The sequence below is a fragment of the Oryctolagus cuniculus genome, chromosome 2, assembly GCF_051225735.1.
Source record: "Oryctolagus cuniculus isolate XC-2025 breed Fujian yellow rabbit chromosome 2, ASM5122573v1, whole genome shotgun sequence".
In the NCBI taxonomy this organism is placed as follows: Eukaryota; Metazoa; Chordata; class Mammalia; order Lagomorpha; family Leporidae; genus Oryctolagus; species Oryctolagus cuniculus.
In genome coordinates this window covers 101021534-101040516 of record NC_142868.1, presented here as the reverse complement: position 1 = coordinate 101040516, position 18983 = coordinate 101021534, and the positions used below count along the sequence as shown (strand labels likewise).

The 18983-nt window shown below is 50.0% G+C and overlaps 1 protein-coding gene across 1 annotated transcript; it reads left to right on the top strand.

Annotated features, from left to right (window-relative positions):
* Positions 1-13500: 13500 nt before the first annotated feature.
* On the top strand, positions 13501-17136 carry LOC149127951 (sodium-dependent neutral amino acid transporter B(0)AT1-like). The gene is made up of 5 exons (XM_089327049.1): positions 13501-13819; positions 15713-15853; positions 16253-16390; positions 16574-16617; positions 16852-17136. The coding sequence occupies exons 1-5, from the start codon at positions 13501-13503 to the stop codon at positions 17134-17136; spliced, it is 927 nt and encodes a 308-aa protein (XP_089183175.1).
* Positions 17137-18983: the final 1847 nt, after the last annotated feature.

Sequence of the window (18983 nt, the reverse complement as noted above, 5' to 3'; positions counted from 1 at the left end):
AGGTAAAAAGATTGTGGCAATCTTCCTGTGATACCAGAGCTATCAGGATTTAGGAGGCATCAGCACATTTGCAGTCACCAACTGTGTTGAAAGACTAGGTTTCAGAGAGCTCCAATTCAGGAAATAATGGAGGTAAAATGAAGTGGTAGAGAGCAACACAAATAGATTCTCAGAAAAGGCAGGTTATCCCTCCAGTGATGGCCATACCTTCAATAACTTTCTAAGTACTACTTCCTAGATCCTTGCCTGTCCTCAACCCACTCACATATCTCTTCTAAAAGTTTATACAAACTTTCCAACATCACACTGTCTTTGATAGCTTATGGATTAGGTGAGCTATCATCACTTAAATCTTAAATCACTCTTGGCATCAGAGTGAATAATTAATTGCTTGGGCCATGCAAAGCTATGGCCTTCACCCTTCTAGGATTCCCTTGCTTCTGCTGTGAAGAACTATTGAGAACATTTGGGCCAGAGGGATGTTCCTTCAGGCGAAATCCCTATTCATGGAACCCACTGCTTCACACACCATTAGCTACTTTGTTCTAAACTAAACAGGATCAGGGCCGGCACTGTGGCATGGAGAGTTAACACCCTGGCCTGAGGTGCCGGTATCCCATATGCGTGCCAGTCCTGATCCTGGCTGCTCCACTTCTGATCCAGTTCTCTGCTATGGCCTGGGAAAGCAGTAGAAGATGGTACAAGTCCTTGGGCCCCTGCACCCGCATGGGATACCTGGGGGAAGCTCCTGGCTCCTGGTTTCAGATTGGCCCAGTGTCAGCTGTTGCAGCCAATTGGAGAGTGAGCCATCAGATGGAAGACTTCTGCCTCTCCTCTCTCTGTGTAACTCTGACTTTCAAATAAAATTAAAGAAATCTTTTAAAAAATCTTTAAGAAAATAAACCAAACGGGATCAGCATTCAGTTTCCTAATTGTTCTCACAGAATCCACTGTGCTTGGAAAGTAGATTTTGTGTAAACAAGAGCATGGGCAAGATACACAGTGCAGGAATGGGTCAGAAACTTCATTATCTGAGAAGGCAGCACAAAACCTACTACTGTCTAATAGTAGGGCAGCCTGCACCACTTCATATTCAATTCTCTGTGAATTTTGGGGTATTTCACTGGTATTGTTAATATCTTAATGCTACAATGGATAAAATAATGTCATCCAGGCCACTAAAAGGATTCCTCAGTGGTTGAGCTGGAAGTGGACTTATACCACAGGCCTCCCTGCTGCTCACACAATCTGTAGGCTCCCCTTTCTCCATTGTCATCTTGGATTGTCCATTCCATCTGTGGAGATTCTGGAACCACATCTGCACATGTGAAAGAACACACTGGCTTTCTGGAACAGCACCCACAACTGAGGAACATCTGTCTCACTTTCTAGGGCTCCCTGTGGGCCTGTGAGGCCTCTATTTACCTTATCCCCAACCTTCAGGGAAGAAGAATTCATTCACAGCTTGTGGAGCAGCATTGGGAGAAACACAGGGCCTAGAAAATCTTGGAAGAACAGGGCAGGGCTGAGAAGGATGGCGCATGCTCAGAAGGAAATGGAAAGGCCTTCCGATGGTTCTGCACTAATGGTGTCACAAGATGATGAGACTACATTTCTCATAAGCCTCTGCACCCCTCCACTAAGAAACAAGAAGAGTGGTATGTCTATTTGCTCACTATTCAGCCCTACTGCCTGGAGAATACATGTAATGCATTGAGATTGGTCTGTATCCAAGTGGAATTCTCATGATCAATTCTTAGCCTGACAAATTCACATTTGAAAGAAATGTGCTAGGAATGGAGAAATTTGAACATTGCTGTTTAATGCTATTTGTCACTATTTTATTTCTATTTTTCTGTTAACTGCTTTGTAGGTATAGAACACACATCTAGGGGCTGGCACTGTGGCATAGCAGGTAAAGTCACTGCCTACAATGTGGGTATCCCATTTGGGCACCAGTTCACATCCCAGCTGCTCCACTTCCAATCCAGCTCTCTGCTGTGGCCTGGGAAAGCAGTGTAGGATGGCCTAGGTCCTTGGGCCCTTGCACCCATGTGGGAGACCCAGAATAAACTCCAGGCTCCTTCCAGATCAGTGCAGCTCTGGACATTGCAGCCAATTGGGAAGTGAACCAATGGATGGAAGACCTCTCTTTCTCTCTGCCTCTCTTGCTCTCTCTGTGTAGCTTTGAATATCAAAAAATAAATGTCTTTAAAAAAAGAATACATATCTATTTGTTACAGATACTTAAAGCACGAGGAAAGTCACAATGACTCTACATTAAGATACTTAAACAACAAACTAATATTCTGTGGCAACTCATATTTCACCCTTGAAAAAGAGGCTTTCTCTAAAGTACTACAGTAATTCATTACCTATCAATGGATCATATTTCCCAGTTAAGAAAACTATCCTAGAGCATATACTGGAATAAAATAGTGGGCCTTAAGGTGGATATACCTCAAAATCACTGTACAATCACAGATCTGCCATTGCCTGGAACGAAGGAACTCATAAGGCCTCTCTGTCCAACTCATACACCATCTATCTGACTACCTAATAAATTTTCATTGTCTAACTGCTGAACCTGAACTTTTCCCTCCATTTGTGATTTCTGCCACCAATTAGGCAAGGAGATCAGTGCAAGGGTTTCATGGCACCCCCACCCCTATTGCTGCTCTCCTTCCAATAGAGATAAGCCTGTATACTATAGTCAGAGTTGGTGTGGGTTTGAACAGGGATGTGAAGGCATACTCACTCTTACCCAACAATTTACCCCTTGTTGTTTCTATGCATAAGATATGGTTTTCCCTGTTCTCTGATCCTGCCTTTGCCCTTCAGTGATTGTCTTCTGCAAATTAAGAAACCTGCCTCTAAATGTTAAGCCTAGATCTCTCCATTTCAGATCAGAGTGGCAATTGCACCTGAATATGTAGTTCTCAAAGTTGTATTCCTTGAAATAGAAAATAATTTGCAGGAATCAAAGAATTAGCTTGAGGGCCAGCATTTTTGTGCAGCAGGTTAAGCCACTCTGCAACAATGTCATAACATATGGTCACAAGTCTGAGTCCCAAATGCTCCACCTCCACTCCAACACCCTGCTAATGCACCTGAGAAAGCAGTGAAAGATAGCCCAAGTTCTTGGGCCTCTGCCATTCACATGGGAGACCTGGATGGAGTTCAAGGCTCCTAGCTTTGGCCTGTCTCAACAGATGGAAGATCTCTCTTTCCCCCACTCTTTCTCTGTAACTCTGCATTTCAAATTAACAAATAAATCTTTTAAAATTTTTTAAAATGAATTAGTTTGTTCCATGAAGTAGCTAGTTGATTAGTCCTTTTCTAGTAATTACTGCTCCAGAATGGTGGTAGTCACACACCTCTGCCAGCAGGAGTTGTTCATACTAGGATTGGAGATGTGGATTCCATGAGGAGTTCTAATAAGAGAAAAACTGGAAAGATCATATCCATTTATAGGTAGTTGACCTCAGGCACTCACTTCCTCTTTGTTTTACCTGTACTCTCATTTATTTTTATTTATTTATTTATTTTGACAGGCAGAGTGGACAGTGAGAGAGAGACAGAGAGAAAGGTCTTCGTTTTGCATTGGCTCACTCTCCAATGGCCACTGTGGCCTGTGTGCTGCGGCCGGCGCACCACGCTGATCCGATGGCAGGAGCCAGGTGCTTCTCCTGGTCTCCCATGGGGTGCAGGGCCCAAGCACTTGGGCCATCCTCCACTGCACTCCCTGGCCACAGCAGAGAGCTGGCCTGGAAGAGGGGCAACCGGGACAGAATCTGGCGCCCCAACCGGGGCTAGAACCCAGTGTGCCAGTGCCACAAGACAGAGGATTAGCCTAGTGAGCCGCAGCGCCAGCCACCTGTACTCTGTATGTAATGAGTAGAGCTCATGATTTTGAGCATTAACTAAGTGACAGGAGTTCTCTGATTTGTACCAAATGCAGAAGAATTAATAGTCCCTCATGTGATGATAAGGGAAATGATGACCCAACAGTAGGATTGACTAATTGAGAATACCATAAGGAATAAAAGCTGAAAGAAGTCCTTTCTGATACATCACTAATAAAAATATTTAGGCATATACCTGTAGTGTCTGACCATGCTTGATTATCCATTAATTTAATTCATGAATATATTTTCAAAGAAAGACATATGAGATAAGACTAATATCACCTTTCTCCACCATCCCCTGCCCCAAATCAATCATTGTACTTCATCCAGTTCTATGCTGCCATCACTTTCTCATGCATTTATATCTATATCTACACATAAATGTGCAGTACAGCTTACATAGGGGAAGTCACATTTTACATGAATTTGAATTTGAAAGGCATTAAAAATGTTACATAAAATTTTGATAATTCAATACACCTGGCTAAAATTTTGTAAATATCATATCACATTCTTTCTTTTTTTTTTTTTTTGACAGACAGACAGTGAGAGAGAGATACAGAGAGAAAGGTCTTCCTTCTGTTGGTTCACCCCCCAAATGGCCACTATGGCTGGAGCTGTGCTGATCTGAAGACAGGAGCCAGGTGCTTCCTCCTGGTCTCCCATGTGAGTGCAGGGCCCACACTTGGGCCATCCTTCACTGCCCTCCCAGGCCATAGCAGAGAGCTGGACTGGAAGTGGAGCAACCGGGACAGAACCAGCACCCCAACCGGTACTAGAACCCGGAGTGCCAGTGCAGCAGGTGAAGGATTAGCCTAGTGAGCCATGGCATTGGCCAATATCATATTCTTAAGCAGCAGAACTGAGGTATGAATATATTTCACTTACCATGAAATTCATCCATTAAGGGTGTACATACAAGCCACCAGCTTCCAGTTATGTGTAACAATAACCACCATTACTTTTAGAATATTTTATCACCCCCAAAATACATAGGGATAGGCATTTGACCAATGGTTAAGATCTACCTGGTTACATCCACATTCCAGAGTGACTGGGTTCGAGTACCAGTTCCACACCTGATTTAATTCCAGCTTCCTACTAATGTGCGCCCTGTGAGTACATTGCCCAGTGAGCAATAACTTAAGTAGTTTTGACCCTTTGAGCCATGTTGGAGACCTGGATTGAGTTCTAAGCTCCCTACTCCTGATAAGTTGTGTGGTTTTTTAAAATATTTATTTATTTATTTGAAAGGCAGAATTACAGAAAGGCAGAGGCAGAGGCAGAGGGAAGTCTTCCATCCACTGGTTCACTTCCCAAATGGTTGCAATAGCTGGAACTGGGCCAATCCAAAGCCAGGAGGCAGGAACTTCTTCCAGGTCTCCCACATGGATGCAGGGACCCAAAAACTTGGGCCATCTGCTGCTGCTTTCCCAGGTACATTAGCAGGGAGCTGGATTGGAAGTGGAACAGCTGGGACTCGAACCATCACCCATATGGGACACCAGCACTGCAAGCAGTGGCTTTACTTGCTATGCAACAGTACCAGCATCTCCCTTGAAGTCTTTAATGAATTAATTAGAAAACAGTAAAAACAGAGAGAGATCTTCCCTCTTCTGGTTCACTTCCCATGGTGGGCTATATTACAACTAGGAGTCAGGAATTCCACCCACACTTCCCATATGATATAGCACTCTATCATGACATGAAAAAACCAACAGTATGTGAATTTGAAAATATTTATCTTTTGTGTTTACTAACTTATTTTAACAATTGTAGATTTTTTAAGAAACTAAGATATTAAAAAAAAACATGGTTATAATTTGAAGTCATGTCTTGCCAAAGAACAATTCTAGAAACTAAGAGCCTGGCGCTGTGGCATAGAGGGTAAAGCTACCTCCTGCAGTGCCAGCACCCCCCATATGGGTGTTGGTTCAAATCCTAGCTGCTCCACTTCTGATCCATCTCCCTGCTAATGTGCCTGGGAAAGCAGTGGAGAATGATCCAAGTGCTTTGGGCCCTGTGACCATGTGGAAAAACCAGAAGATCCTGTCTCCTGGCTTCAGAGAGGACCAGCTCTTGCCATTGCAGCCATTTGGGGAGTGAACCAGCGGATGGAAGATCCTCTCTCCCTCTGCCTCTTACTCTCTGTAACTCTACCTTTCAAGTAAATAAGTAAATCTTTAAAAACTAAAAGAAACTAAATTAAATTATACTTCTTACAAATGAAATAAGGAACCTTGCATCACACCTTTTATGCACTATTGTTCTTAGGTCAAAATTATACATTATTTTAAAGTGTCTAAGAAAAACAAGTATACCTTTTGCAAGCAAAAAAAAAAACTAATGGCTCTGAAAACATCTTTAGTTTGCTTTTACCAACAAATTTGAAACAATATAAGGTGTCACATGAGCCAAAATATATTTGGATTAATTTAATAGTTTTAATTTATGTGAGTCATCACTGATGTATGTCAAATAAAATAGAACTCTTAAGGAATTTTTACCATGTAGGTGCAACATAGAACATATGCACACACACACACATAAGAAACACATATATCATAAGACAGAATAATAAAGCAGTTTCTGTTCGGTGCCATGGCTCACTAGGCTAATCCTCTGCCTGTGGTGCCAGCACCCCGGTTTCTAGTCCTGGTCGGGACTCAAGATTCTGTCCTGGTTGCTCCTCTTCCAGTCCAGCTCTCTGCTGTGGCCCAGAAAGGCAGTGGAGGATGGCCCAAGTGCTTGGGCCCTCCACCTGCATGGGAGACCAGGAGGAAGCACCTGGCACCTGGCTTCAGATCTGCACAGTGCACCAGCTGTAGTGGCCATTTTGGGGGTGAACCAACAGAAGGAAGACCTTTCTCTCTCTCTCTCTCTCTCTCTCTCTCACTGTCTAACTCTGCCTGTCAAAACAAAAATTAAAAAAAAGCAGTTTCTGTCAGGGCTGGTGCTGTTGCATAGTGGGCTAAGCCTCTGCCTGTGGCACCAACATCTCATATGGGAATCAGGTTTGAGTCCAGGTGTTCCACTTCTGATCCAACTCTCTGCACAAGGACTTGGATCATCTTCTGCTGCTTTCCCAGATTGCATTATCAGGAAGGTGGATTGGGAGTGGAGCATCTGGGACCCAAACTGGTGCTCCTATAGGATGCTGACATTACAGGAGGAAGCTTAACCTGCTACACCACAACACTGGTCCCTGGGGTCCAGTTCTTCCCACCACTTTTCTTTCTCCTTCCCTCTTCTGGGCAAAGGACTTGCCAGATATGAAATAGGTAAACTATCTGCCAAGGTTTTATTACTGAATGTTATTAGATTGGTAGCCCAGATGGTACCAGGAGATTCCTCTGGGGAGCTTATCTTGGGAGAAGGCTAGGACCACCAGTAATGTTATCAGGGTAGGAGTAGTATTCTATGGTGGAAAATGCTAGGCAGGACAGAATGTGTGCTTCTGAGGCTGCTAAGGGCTGCTGCAGTGCTTTCCCTTCTGTGGTGCCTTGTGTTCCTTAGGTCCCTCTTACATGCATAGGCTAATTTTTAATTTCCTACCTAACACATTGGAGCTGAATGAAGTGTGTCATAGAGAAAAAATAGTTGACAGTTTTGGAAGTATTAGAGGAGAAAGTTTTCAATTGGTAATGTGGAAAAAGATCTGAATATATATGCATTTATTGCCAGACTTATTGCTATGGATTGATCATGTTTTGTCCACTCTGACAGTCATTGGGAGATTGAATCCCAATAATGAGTTATTAGGAAATAGAACTAGATGACATCTTATAATGTTATGGACTAGGTGTAGGGCCTAAATTAACTTTCCAGGTTCTTGCTTTTACTTAGAGAAGAATACTAAATACAGGCCCAAACACAGCATGCAATGTGATAAACTATTTACAAAGTGAGAAACATACACACACCCAAAAGGGCTTAATTAGGAAGAATGGGGCTAAAGAAAGGGAGTTATCATAGCCTGCTCTGCTCCTCCTGAGTCTAGGAGGATGACAGAGAGCTTCTGTTCTTCCTAACTTTTTATACTCTTAGAAAAATGGAAGTGTTGGGGCCCATGCTGTGGTGTAGTGGGTAAAGCTGCTGCCTGCAGTTGAAATTGGAGAAGACCCCTAAAATCTACACTAAAAATGTGGCCCTTAAAGTTCTAGGGTGTCACATGTGCTACCAGAAATTGGGGTGCCATACGATTTCACCATGGGCTTATTACTAAATCCCCAATATTAATAAGCCCTAGAGGGTTCTTGCCTATTATTTAAAGAAGAATTCTAAATATCGGCACAGATAAACGAGGCAGCATGGTACATTTTAAGCTTTTATTTAGTGAGGAAAAATGCATAGGAGAGTTGAGAGCTTTATTTAAGAGAGAGGTAAATAGGGGTTCATACCGAGCACCAGGAACCAGCCACATGGAAGAGCATCTAGGCCAGGAAGCCTGGAGCATATGGCCTGAAGGCCATGTGCCCTGGTGGTGCAGGGCTACAGCCAACCCCCTCCTGGCAAGAGTCCAGGGAAGAAGAGAGGGCCAGGCCACACCATGTACCATATTTTAACCCACTTCCAAAAGCGAGTGGTTAATTAACCTGATTGGCTGGTGGGCACCCAAGTGTGGCCAGGTAGGGGAATGAGGCCACACAGGGCCATGGTGAAGGCATCAGTTAGGGGCATGTGGTCACACAGGGGTGTGGTGAAGGCGTGGTCTTCCAGTTCACAAATCTAATCAATTTTAGCCTGTATGTCTGCCTACTTCACAGTGCTGGCATCCTATATGGGTGCCAGTTCATAGCCCAGCTGCTCCACTTCTGATCCAGCTCTCTGCCATGGCCTGGGAAAGCAGTAGAAGATGGCCCAAGCCCTTGGGTCCCTGCACTTGCATGGGAGACCTGGAAGAAGCTCTCAGCTCCTGGCTTCAGATCGGCACAGCTCTGGCCATTGCAGCCAACTGGGGCATGAACCATCGGATAGAAGACCTCTCTCTCTCTCTCTCTCTCTCTTTCTCTCCTTCTCTCTCTGTATAACTTTGGCTTTCAAATAAATAAATGAAACTTTTAAAAAAGAAAGAAAAATGGAAATGTTTACATGGTACAACCCCCATTTCCTGGGTAAGAGGAGGTACTTTCTGGGGAGGGGATCCCTGATTGACAGGAAGATGAATATGAAAACATAAAGTGAACTAAGTGTGACTTCCAGCTCATAAACTTAAAATTACCTATCTAATCTTCACATCAATAAGAGGTGATTAGGATAAGTCTTTTCATGTGATTAATGAGTTATTGCCAGAGGTCTACTATAGAAATTACTTTGGGGGACTGGCTTTGTGGTATAATGGGTTAAATTGCAACCTGCAATGCCAGCAAGCCATATGGGTGCCAGTTCAAGTACTGATCACTCCAATTCTGATCTAGCTCCTTGCTATGTGAGAGTGGCGGGGGTGTCCCAAGTGCTTGCCTCCCTGCACCCATGTGGGGATGGGGATGGCATTCCAGACTCAGCATTGGCCTCATCCAGATCTGGTCATTTTGACCACTTGGGGCATGAACCAGTGGATAGAGGATCGCTCTTTGTGTCTCTCTGTGTGTGTATCTCTTAACTCTTCCTCTCAAGTAAATAAATATATCTTTATTTAAATATTTTATTTATTTATTTGAGAAGCAGAGTTACAGATAAAGAGAGGGAGAAACAGGGAGAAAGGTCTTCCATTCACTGGTTCACTCCCCATATGGCCACAATGACCAGAGCTGCAGCAATCCAATGCCAGGATCTTCTTCCAAGGTCTGCCATGCGGATGCAGGGGACTAAGCACTTGGGCCATCTTCTACTGCTTTCCCAAGCTATAGCAGAGAGGTGGATGGGAAGAGGAGCAGCTGGGACATGAACCAGCATCCATATAGGATTCTAGCACCACAGGCAGAGGCTTTGCTCCTTACTCTTCAGCGCCAGCCCAGCAAATATATTTTTAAAAAGTCACTTTGGATTGGCCTCTCCTACATTCCTTTTTTTGGGCCACATAGCCTCTGTACCACATCTAAGCCTCTGTCAAAAAGAACACTGCAACCATAGACTGCTCCCAACCTTGGATTTGAGCCAAATAAAGCTACTTTTTTATAACTTACACGATAACTCTATAGTATTGTGTTATTAGCAACAGAAAACAGCATCAGACACTGAGGAAGGTCTATGCTAAGAGGATTGGGTTGTGGGCTTGATGACATCTTTCCCAACTAAGAGTAATCAGGTCACCCCTGGAGAGAAAGGAGGGAGAGAGGACCCTATATGTCACAGCTTCTCTTCCATACATGATGAAGTCTGTATTCTCCCTGAGAATTCGCTCATCCTCACAACACAATTTGGCAAGATTGGCTCTAGGACTGAGCCAAGGAAACTAAATACAGGGATGAGAGAGCATACTCATAATCCCAGCTGCCAGCCCAGCTCACATCCTGAAAGCTTGAGGGGGTTGTTTCCACACACTCTCCATTTTTCAGCTTCTGAGGTGTTTGGGCATCCTTCTGATGGCTCCTGTGGTGAGGAGAATTCACAGAGCAGCAAAGGCTGAGCCACCAAGGGCCTCTCTTGGGAACAGACTAGAGAAGCTGTGTTTGGCAACACCAAGATCAAAGATCCCATATAGTACTGCAGTGTTGTCTCAGCATACCTGATTGGACAGTTTGTTCAGCTGGTGATTATGCATGACATCAGGAAAGATTCAACCAATCAGAATTGCCCTAGCATAGGGGTAGTCCTTTGGGCAGTTTCTGTTGGGGGACATTCAGCTCAAGTCTAAAGCCACCTCATCTTCCTGGGGGCTGGCTCTCTTGACGGCAGCCTGTACTGTCATGTCCCTGATGATTCCACCTGAGATCCCTCAATCCCCACCATGTCTGTGATCCTGCTGGGATCTTGTGACCTAGAACTTAGCATCACAGTCACAATTTACTAACATTTACTAAGTCTTGAGCCTTTCAGTTTCATCATATTCTTGGCATACTTCTCTTTTATGTCACTTCAGTATTTTTTATTGTTTTGAAGAATATTTAAAGATACTGAAAAGACTCATTTGCTTCTAGTCTGTATCTTTTTCCTTTAAAATAGATTTCTACTTATTTCTTAGTGATATATAGTAACCCCATTGATGGTATAAGTTGATCTTGTACCCAGGATTCTTGCTTAGTTCTCCTATCAGTTTGTTTTAGGATTATCTCTGTATAGATAGTTTTGTTACTTAAAAATTTATCTTTGGGGCCAGCCACTGTGGCGCAGGCATCGCATATGGGCACCAGTTCGACCCGGCTGCTCCACTTCTGATCCAGCTCTCTGCTATGGCCTGGGAAAGCAGTAGAGGATGGCAAGTCCTTGGGCCCCTGCACCCACATGGGAGACCTGGGAGAAGCTCCTGGCTCCTGGCTTCGGATTGGCAGAGTGCTGGTCATTGCAGCCAATTGGGGAGTGAACCATTGGATGAAAGACCTCTCTCTCTCTCTCTCTCCTTCTCCTCTGTGTAATTCTGCCTTTCAAATAAAAATAAATAAATCTTAAAAATGTATCTTTATACTGTGTTTAAATTTCATTGTTTCATTTCCCTGATTACACTTTTAGTACAATATTGAAAAGAAAGACCCATCTCACATGGGTCTGCTGCCATAGGAAAGAGCTTTATTTCTTTTTTAAAAAAAGATTCATTTATTTATTTGAAAGGCAGAGTTACAGAGAGGCAGAGACATAAGAGAGAAGTCTTCTATCTGCTGGTTCACTCTGTAAATGACCACAACAGCGAGAGCTAGGCCGATCTGAAGCCAGGAGCCAGGAGCTTCTTCTAGGTCTCCCACTAAGGTGCAGGGACCCAAGTGCTTGGGCCATCTTCTGCTTTCCCAGGCCATAGCAGACAGCTGGATCAGAAGTGGAGCAGCCAGGACTCAAACCTGGCACCCATATGGGATGCCGGCACTGCAGGTGGTGGCATTACCTGCTATATACCACAGTGCTGGCCCTTGAGAAAAGAGCTTTCAATGTTCCATGTTAATTTTCCTGTTTTTGGGCCAGCGCTGCGGCTCACTAGGCTAATCCTCCACCTAGCGGCACCGGCACACCGGGTTCTAGTCCCGGTCGGGGCGCCGGATTCTGTCCCGGTTGCCCCTCTTCCAGGCCAGCCCTCTGCTGTGGCCAGGGAGTGCAGTGGAGGATGGCCCAGGTGCTTGGGCCCTGCACCCCATGGGAGACCAGGAAAAGCACCTGGCTCCTGGCTCCTGCCATCGGATCAGCACGGTGCGCCGGCCGCAGCGCGCCGGCCACGGCGGCCATTGGAGGGTGAACCAACGGCAAAGGAAGACCTTTCTCTCTGTCTCTCTCTCTCACTGTCCACTCTGCCTGTCAAAAAAAAAAAAAAAAAAAATAAAAATAAAATAAAAATAAAAAATAAAAAAATAAAAATTTTCCTGTTTTTGTTCATTATAGACAATCTTAACTATAATAGGGACATTCCTATATTTTACTGCTCTGTTAACAGTTGCTTTTTTATGGTCAGATGCTCAGCTTAATTAATGCTTTTAAGCATTTAGTTTAAATAATTGTGATTTTTCTTTTTGTATTTTTTAGTGGTTTATTTGAAAGAATGACAGAGAGAGTGAAATGGAGAGGAGGGGAGGGAGAGAGAGAGAGAGAGTTATCAAGCTTCATCAACTAGTTCACTCCTCAAATGGCCATAGCAACCAGAGCTGGGCTGAGTTGAAACCAGGAGCCAGGAACTTCATCTGGATCTCCTGTACAAGTGGCAGAGATCCAAGTACTTGGTTCATCTTCCACTGCTTCCCCAGGTGCATTAGCAGGGAGCTAGGTCAAGTATAGATCCAGGATTCAAATCAACACTGATTTGGCATCACAATTCATAGCTTAACCCACTGTGCCACAATGCCAGCCATTGGTTCTGGTCCTTTTTCTGTTTTAGGCAGTAGCCTGATTGACAAGATTTCTTTTCAAATAACTATAACGCTTGATATCTTGGGAGTATTGCTGTCTTGCCAATGTGGGAAATCTAGTAATGTTTACAAATGAGTAAACTCACAGTGTCCCGGAGCTCAGGACACACCTGGCTGTCCGGCGCACATTTGCTGAGGGCCTCAGGTCATGGCCGGAAGGAGATGGGATAACTGCGGGGTGCCAAGGCAGGACTGGCCAGATTTAAGGCCACCCCTGCTGCAGCCCCAGTGGCACAGTGGCACGCCACGAAGGAGGCCGTCTCTGCCCAGCGAATGTGTTAACTCCACGAGGAGCCGGTGAGGGGCACAAGGCGGTTTCCGAGGGAGCGGCGGGAGACTTGACCGACACCCACTCACCTCACAAGATATATGGAGAAACGCTGGAATGAGAGTTCATTGCGGGTACAGGTGGAAAACAACTCCAGGGGAGCAGCTGAACGTCTGTGGCCGCGGCAGCTGGGAGGCAGAGGCCTCTCTCCACACGCGGGTGCTGGGTGCCCACGCTCCTCACACTCGGTTCTCGGGGTGCACTGGGTGGCAGATGAGGGCACAGGCCCAGCAGGTGCTCTGTGGCGGCTCCCCCGGGTTCTGCCCAGGCTTGCAGCAAGATGCAGACCATGGCATTGGGAGCGCCAGAGCTGGGGCCAGGTCGGGGAGGCCAGCACTGGAGACCAGGACGCTTCCAGAGAACCCTGGCCGACCTGGTATGCTGGCGGTGTGACTCGGCGCAGCCCGGACAAGTGGTTAAGCGGCCACAGGGAGAGATCTGTTCTAGAACGTTGATGACACAGAAGTTCATTTCCATCGCTGCCGTGTGGCACAGGGTTGGGGAGGCCTCTGCTTCCTGCTCCTGGGCGCTGCCTTCAGCACAGGCCGAGGTGATCCTGTGCCGTGTCCAGGGACGAGACATCGCCCACTGGGTGTCAGGTGTGGGGCCACCGTTGGCATCCAGGCTTCTGGCTGTGTGATTTGCTGCATGCCTCCTTCCCGGTGAAGCCCCCAGCTGGAAGGGGGCCACCTTGGCCCGCCCGGGGCCTGGGAAGCACCTGTGGACACCAGGTGGGGGCTCACCTGTGCAGGCCATTCTCACAGCCCACTGGACATGTGCGAGCCGTGGTGGCCTGAGGCCTCTACTCAGGGTCGTCCCAGCCTCAGGCTGACTCGTGCCAGTGGGGACATCGTTGAGTTTGCATACAACCCGACAAACTGAACTTTTTGGTCAGTCTCCTGTTCCTGTCCAGCCCTGAATTCCTGTAATTTCAGAATGAGGTCAATGTCATCCACATTCAGAGGTCACTTTCCAGAAGTCTCAGGCCAGAACTCCCAGGGATGGCCGGGAGCATCCCCTTAGAGTGAGGAGGGTGGGGGAAGCGAGGAACCTGAGACGGGGGGACCTCAGCCGTGGGTAGGCAGAGCTGGCCACAGACCGTGCCGTGTGCAGTAGGGGCAGCAGTGACGTGTGCAGCTGATGGTGCCGTGTGCAGCAGGGGCAGCAGGTGGGGCCATGTGCAGCTGCCTCTGCCACCTTCTCAAGAGCTCTATCTCCCCAGCCCAAAGCTGTGTGCCCACCTGTCACTGACTCCTAGGCCCCACCCCAGGCAGCTCTGCTCTGCTTCCTGTCTCTCTGGGGTCCTCCTGTGAGTGAGGGCTACAGGCATCCTTTGGCATCCACTAATGTCACACAGCACCCAGGCCCGAGCACAGAACTCCTCTGCTCCTCTGTCCATCTGTCCATCCATTGGGGGATAGCTGCCTTGCTCTGCAGGGTGGGGGCTGGGTCTTGGGGAGACCTGGGCTTAGCTCTTGGGCAGGCACTCTGCTTGGCCCTCATCTACTGAGACATGGCCCTCGCTGGTCCAGATCTGAGTGATGGTGATGTCTTGAGCAGAGTCCAGCTGCTCTCTGGGTTCCTGGGCGAGAATCCCTGAGGTCAGAACGCACCAGCATTTCCTCACCGACCACAGGTTGCCACTGTCCCCTGGTGCTGCGTGTTTTTTTTACTTAACTAACTTACCTGAAAGACAGCTCTACCTGCTGGTTTACTCCCTGAATGCCAAGCCATGTGGGTGCCAGGGAGCCAGGTCCTTGGGCCATCTCCCCGGTGGCTGTCAGTAGGAGGCTGGAACTGGGAGTGGAGCTGGGACTCAAACCCAGGCTCTCTGGAGTGGGCTGTGGGCCCCGCACCCCCAGGCCAAACAACCACCTTGATGTTGTCTTTGGACTGCGAAAAATTCCCATCAATGTGATTCTCACGGAGCACACACAGGGCACAACCAGGGAACCTGACAGACACTGAGGGCCAAGTTTGGTAGTATACACACACACACACACAAGCACACGTACACGTGTGCACACATGCACGCACTGCACACACATGCACTCACATGCAAGCACACATACACACAAAACACAATACACACACGCCCACACACAAGCACACACGTGCATACATGGGCACATGTATATCAACATACACACATACATGCACACACAGCACATGCAAAATACATGCATGTACACACACGTGTGCACAGTTCTGTCAGGTCTGGGGCTGGACATACATGGACGACAGAGCTCCTGCATCTTGGCTAAGCTCACTGGGAGCCCCAGGGGGGCGGCTCCAGGGGCAGCAGCCAGTCTGTGATGGATTGGTCACTCAGCAGCAAGGCGGCCTGGTCCTGCCTGGCTCCACAGGTGCTGCCCGCCCATGCTGGGGCTCCTGGGCAGTCGCGGACTGGGAGGGCCACCCGGCTGGCACTGCACAGCCCCTACGTGGCCCCTCCAGAAGGGAACCTGCCCTGACTGGTGCTGCCTCCCCAGGGGCCTTCATGATCCCATTCCTCATCCTGCTGGTCCTCAAGGGCATCCCCCTGCTGTACCTGGAGTTTGCCATCGGGCAGAGGCTGCACAAGAGGCCTGTGGGCGTGTGGAGCGCTGTGCACCCAGCCCTCAAGGGTGTGGGTAGGCCCCTCCCTGGGCACCTGGGAAGTGTGGGCAGTATCGGCATAGAGTGGAGGGGCACAGCCTGCCTGCCCAGAGTAAGAGCCCAGCAAGGGGCGCTGGCCACCTGCTCAGGCGGCCTCCATCTACTCCCACACCCTGCCAGCCCTGGGGGTCACTCATTGACCAGCTCTGTGACCAGGGCACTGGCTCCCTCAGACTTCCGGCCAGGGCAGGGGGCAGGGTCCACTGATGAGAGCTCCTGGGGCAGGAGGCCCCTGCCCTGAAGCCCACGATCCAGGCCTCCCCTGGCTGCCTCTCCTGGTCCCTTCATGCTTGGTTCTGTTAGAGGCAAGCACCTACAGGAGCCCCTGCCCCACCACGTGCGGAATCTCCCCTGAAGCCCCCTCGCCCACGCAGGCATCACCGCCATGCTAGCGTCCTTCACGGTCGGGCTGTACAACAACACCATCATGGCCTGGATCTTCTGGTACTTCTTCAACTCCTTCCAGGACCGGCTGCCCTGGAGCCAGTGCCCGCTGGACCAGAACCTCACTGGTGAGCTGCACCTGGGGCCGAAGCCAGGGTCCTGGAGGGGCTGGGGGCAGGGAGCCCCGAGACTCCGCTCCACCCAGGGCAGCCAAGGGAGAGGGAGGCCGTCAGGAGCTAGGGAGCATGCAGCCCCGGGTGCGTGCACGTGTGCTGCTCCCGCCAACACGCGTCACGGCCACGCCCTGGCAGGCTACACGGATGAGTGCGCGCGCAGCTCCTCTGGACTAATTCTGGTACCGCGAGACGCTCAACATATCTACGTCCATCAATGACACGGGCTCGGTGCAGTGTTGGATCCTGCTGTGCCTCACGTGTGCCTGGAGCGTGCTCTACGTGTGCACCATCCGCGGAATCGAGACAACGGGCAAGGTGCGGGGAGGGCGCCGCGCGGCTGCGTGGCTGCGGGGATGCGGTGCAGGGCGCGCCCTCGCCGGCCGCCCTGAGCCCGCCTCCCTGCCCCGCTGCAGGCCATGTACATGACTTCTACGCTACCCTACCTCGTGCTCACCATCTTCCTGATCCGCAGCCCGAGGCTGAAGGGCGCAGGCGCCGGCATCGCCTTCCTCTTCATGCCCAACGTGAGTGCCGCCCGCCGCTGCCCACTGCCCGCTGACGCCGCGCTCTCGCTCTGCGCAGGTCACCGAGCTGGCCAACTGGTCACCTGGCTGGACGCGGGCGGGCAGGTGTTCTACTCCTTCTCGCTGGCCCTCGGCGTCCTCGTCTCCTTCTCCAGCTGCAACTCCATGCAGTGAGTCGGAGGTGCAGGGGTCCTGGGGCGCCGGGAGCGGGCCACGCCTCGGTTTCTCCATCAGACCTGGAAACCCGGCCGCCCTCGCGAGAGCGTGCATGGCAGCCCTTGGTGGGGGCGTGCTGGGGGAGGTATGAGGAGTGTGACCCTGCTGACCCTGTGGCACCTGGCTTCCCGGGTGCTGACCCTTACAGAGGCTCCATCTGGCTGGCAGGACAGGTGGCTCCCACGACTCCACCACCTCTTTCCAGTTCCAGACATTCTCCCTACCCCACCCGCCCAAGCCCCACCCCGTGACCCACTCTCCCTGTCCCGCCAGCTCTACAGGGCCTTGCGGCTGCTCCGCAGGTGCCTGGGGCTCCGTGGCTCTTGGGAACGATCCCACCTCCAGGTGCGTGCCTGGGAGTGGAACTGTGGGTCCAGCCGGGTCTCCATGGCCGACGGCATCATGTGTGTTGGCTGCACCGATGCCCGGCAGGTCCAGGGGCACCTGAGGTCCAGCTGGGACTTGAACCCAGGGCTCTCCTGCTCCAGAACCAGGGGCGACAGCTGCTCCAGGGGCCCCAGAGCCAGTAGGCTGTGGTGGGGGAGGCATGAAGGGCAAGGGCCAAGGGTCCCTGCTCTGGGCTCCCACGCTGGGCACAGCCCTCTGGCCCTCTGAGTCCTCAGCGCCCGCACCTGCTTGGAGGGGCACAGGTGGACTCCTGCCCAGCCCATTTCCCAGCAGGCCCTGGGCCCTCAGTCCTGGGCCTGGCAGTGGTGCCTTTGCCAACCTCTGCCTGTGGGGTGTGAGATGGTGGTCATCTCCATCAATGGCTACACATCTGTGTAAGCGGCCACAGTGATCTACTCCATCATCGGCTTCTGCGCCACCAAGCGCTATGACGACTGCTTCAGCATGTGAGTGGTCCCACCCCCGCCACGCCCTGCACCCAGTGCCATCCTGGCTCTGCTCCAAGGAACCTCCTGACCCTCATCAACGCCTTCGACCTGCCGGAGGGCAATGTGACCCAGGAGAACTTCGCGGAGATGCAGCTCTGGTGGAATGCCATGGACCCCGTGGCCTAGCCCAGCTCACGTTCCAGAGCTGCGGCATGAACTCCGTCTTCTCGGAGGCAGGTCCCAGGCACCCTGGCAAGCGGGAGGCAGAAGCGCCCCTGCCGGCCCCTCAGGTTGCTCCCTGGGGCTGCCATCCACTTCCCCTTGGTCGCCACGATGCTGGCTGTGGCACATCTTGCTGCTGCTCGGCTCCCCACACACTGCCTCCTCTCTGTTCAGGAGCCCCCAGGTTGTGGGGGTGTCATTACTTCTGGTCCGGCTCCCACAGCGTCAAGCTTGGTGACGGGACATGGCGTCACCTTTTGTCAGCTGTGTGTCACCTCCTGGGCCCCAGGTGGCTGCTGACATTCCCCATCCCAGCCCAGGTGCCCTCAGCTGCTCCTGGCTCTGCCAGGGCCGGGCGCACCTGGTGAAGGGGCCCGGGCCCCGTGTACCCTCACCTCCCAGCCTGCAGCTCCGCTTTACCCATGTATCTGGAGCCAACAAGAGGCCTAGGATCAGCCTCATTCTCGCTTGGTGTGGTTTGGTCAGTGGGCCATGTGCTGACAGGGTGACCAGTGTGGCCGTCAGGGACCGACAGGCCCTGAGTGACTGGGTGCCATCATGCAGGGCATGGAGGACACAGGCCTGGCCTTCATTGTCGTCACAGAGGCCATCACCAAGATGCCGGTGTTGCCGCTGTGGTCTGTGCTGTTCTTCCTCATGCTCTTCTGCCTGAGCCTGTCGTCCATGTTCGGGAACATGGAGGGCATGGCTGTGCCACTGCAGGACCTCAAACTCATCCACGCCAAA

Excerpts from the sequence above, each read along its gene's own strand:
- LOC149127951 (XM_089327049.1), top strand. The coding sequence starts at position 13,501 with ATGCAGACCATGGCATTGGGAGCGCCAGAGCTGGGGCCAGGTCGGGGA. Across the intron at positions 16,391-16,573 it reads GCTGGACCAGAACCTCACTG|GCTACACGGATGAGTGCGCG; the intron begins GTGAGCTGCACC and ends ACGCCCTGGCAG. Across the intron at positions 16,618-16,851 it reads GCTCCTCTGGACTAATTCTG|GCCATGTACATGACTTCTAC; the intron begins GTACCGCGAGAC and ends GCCCCGCTGCAG.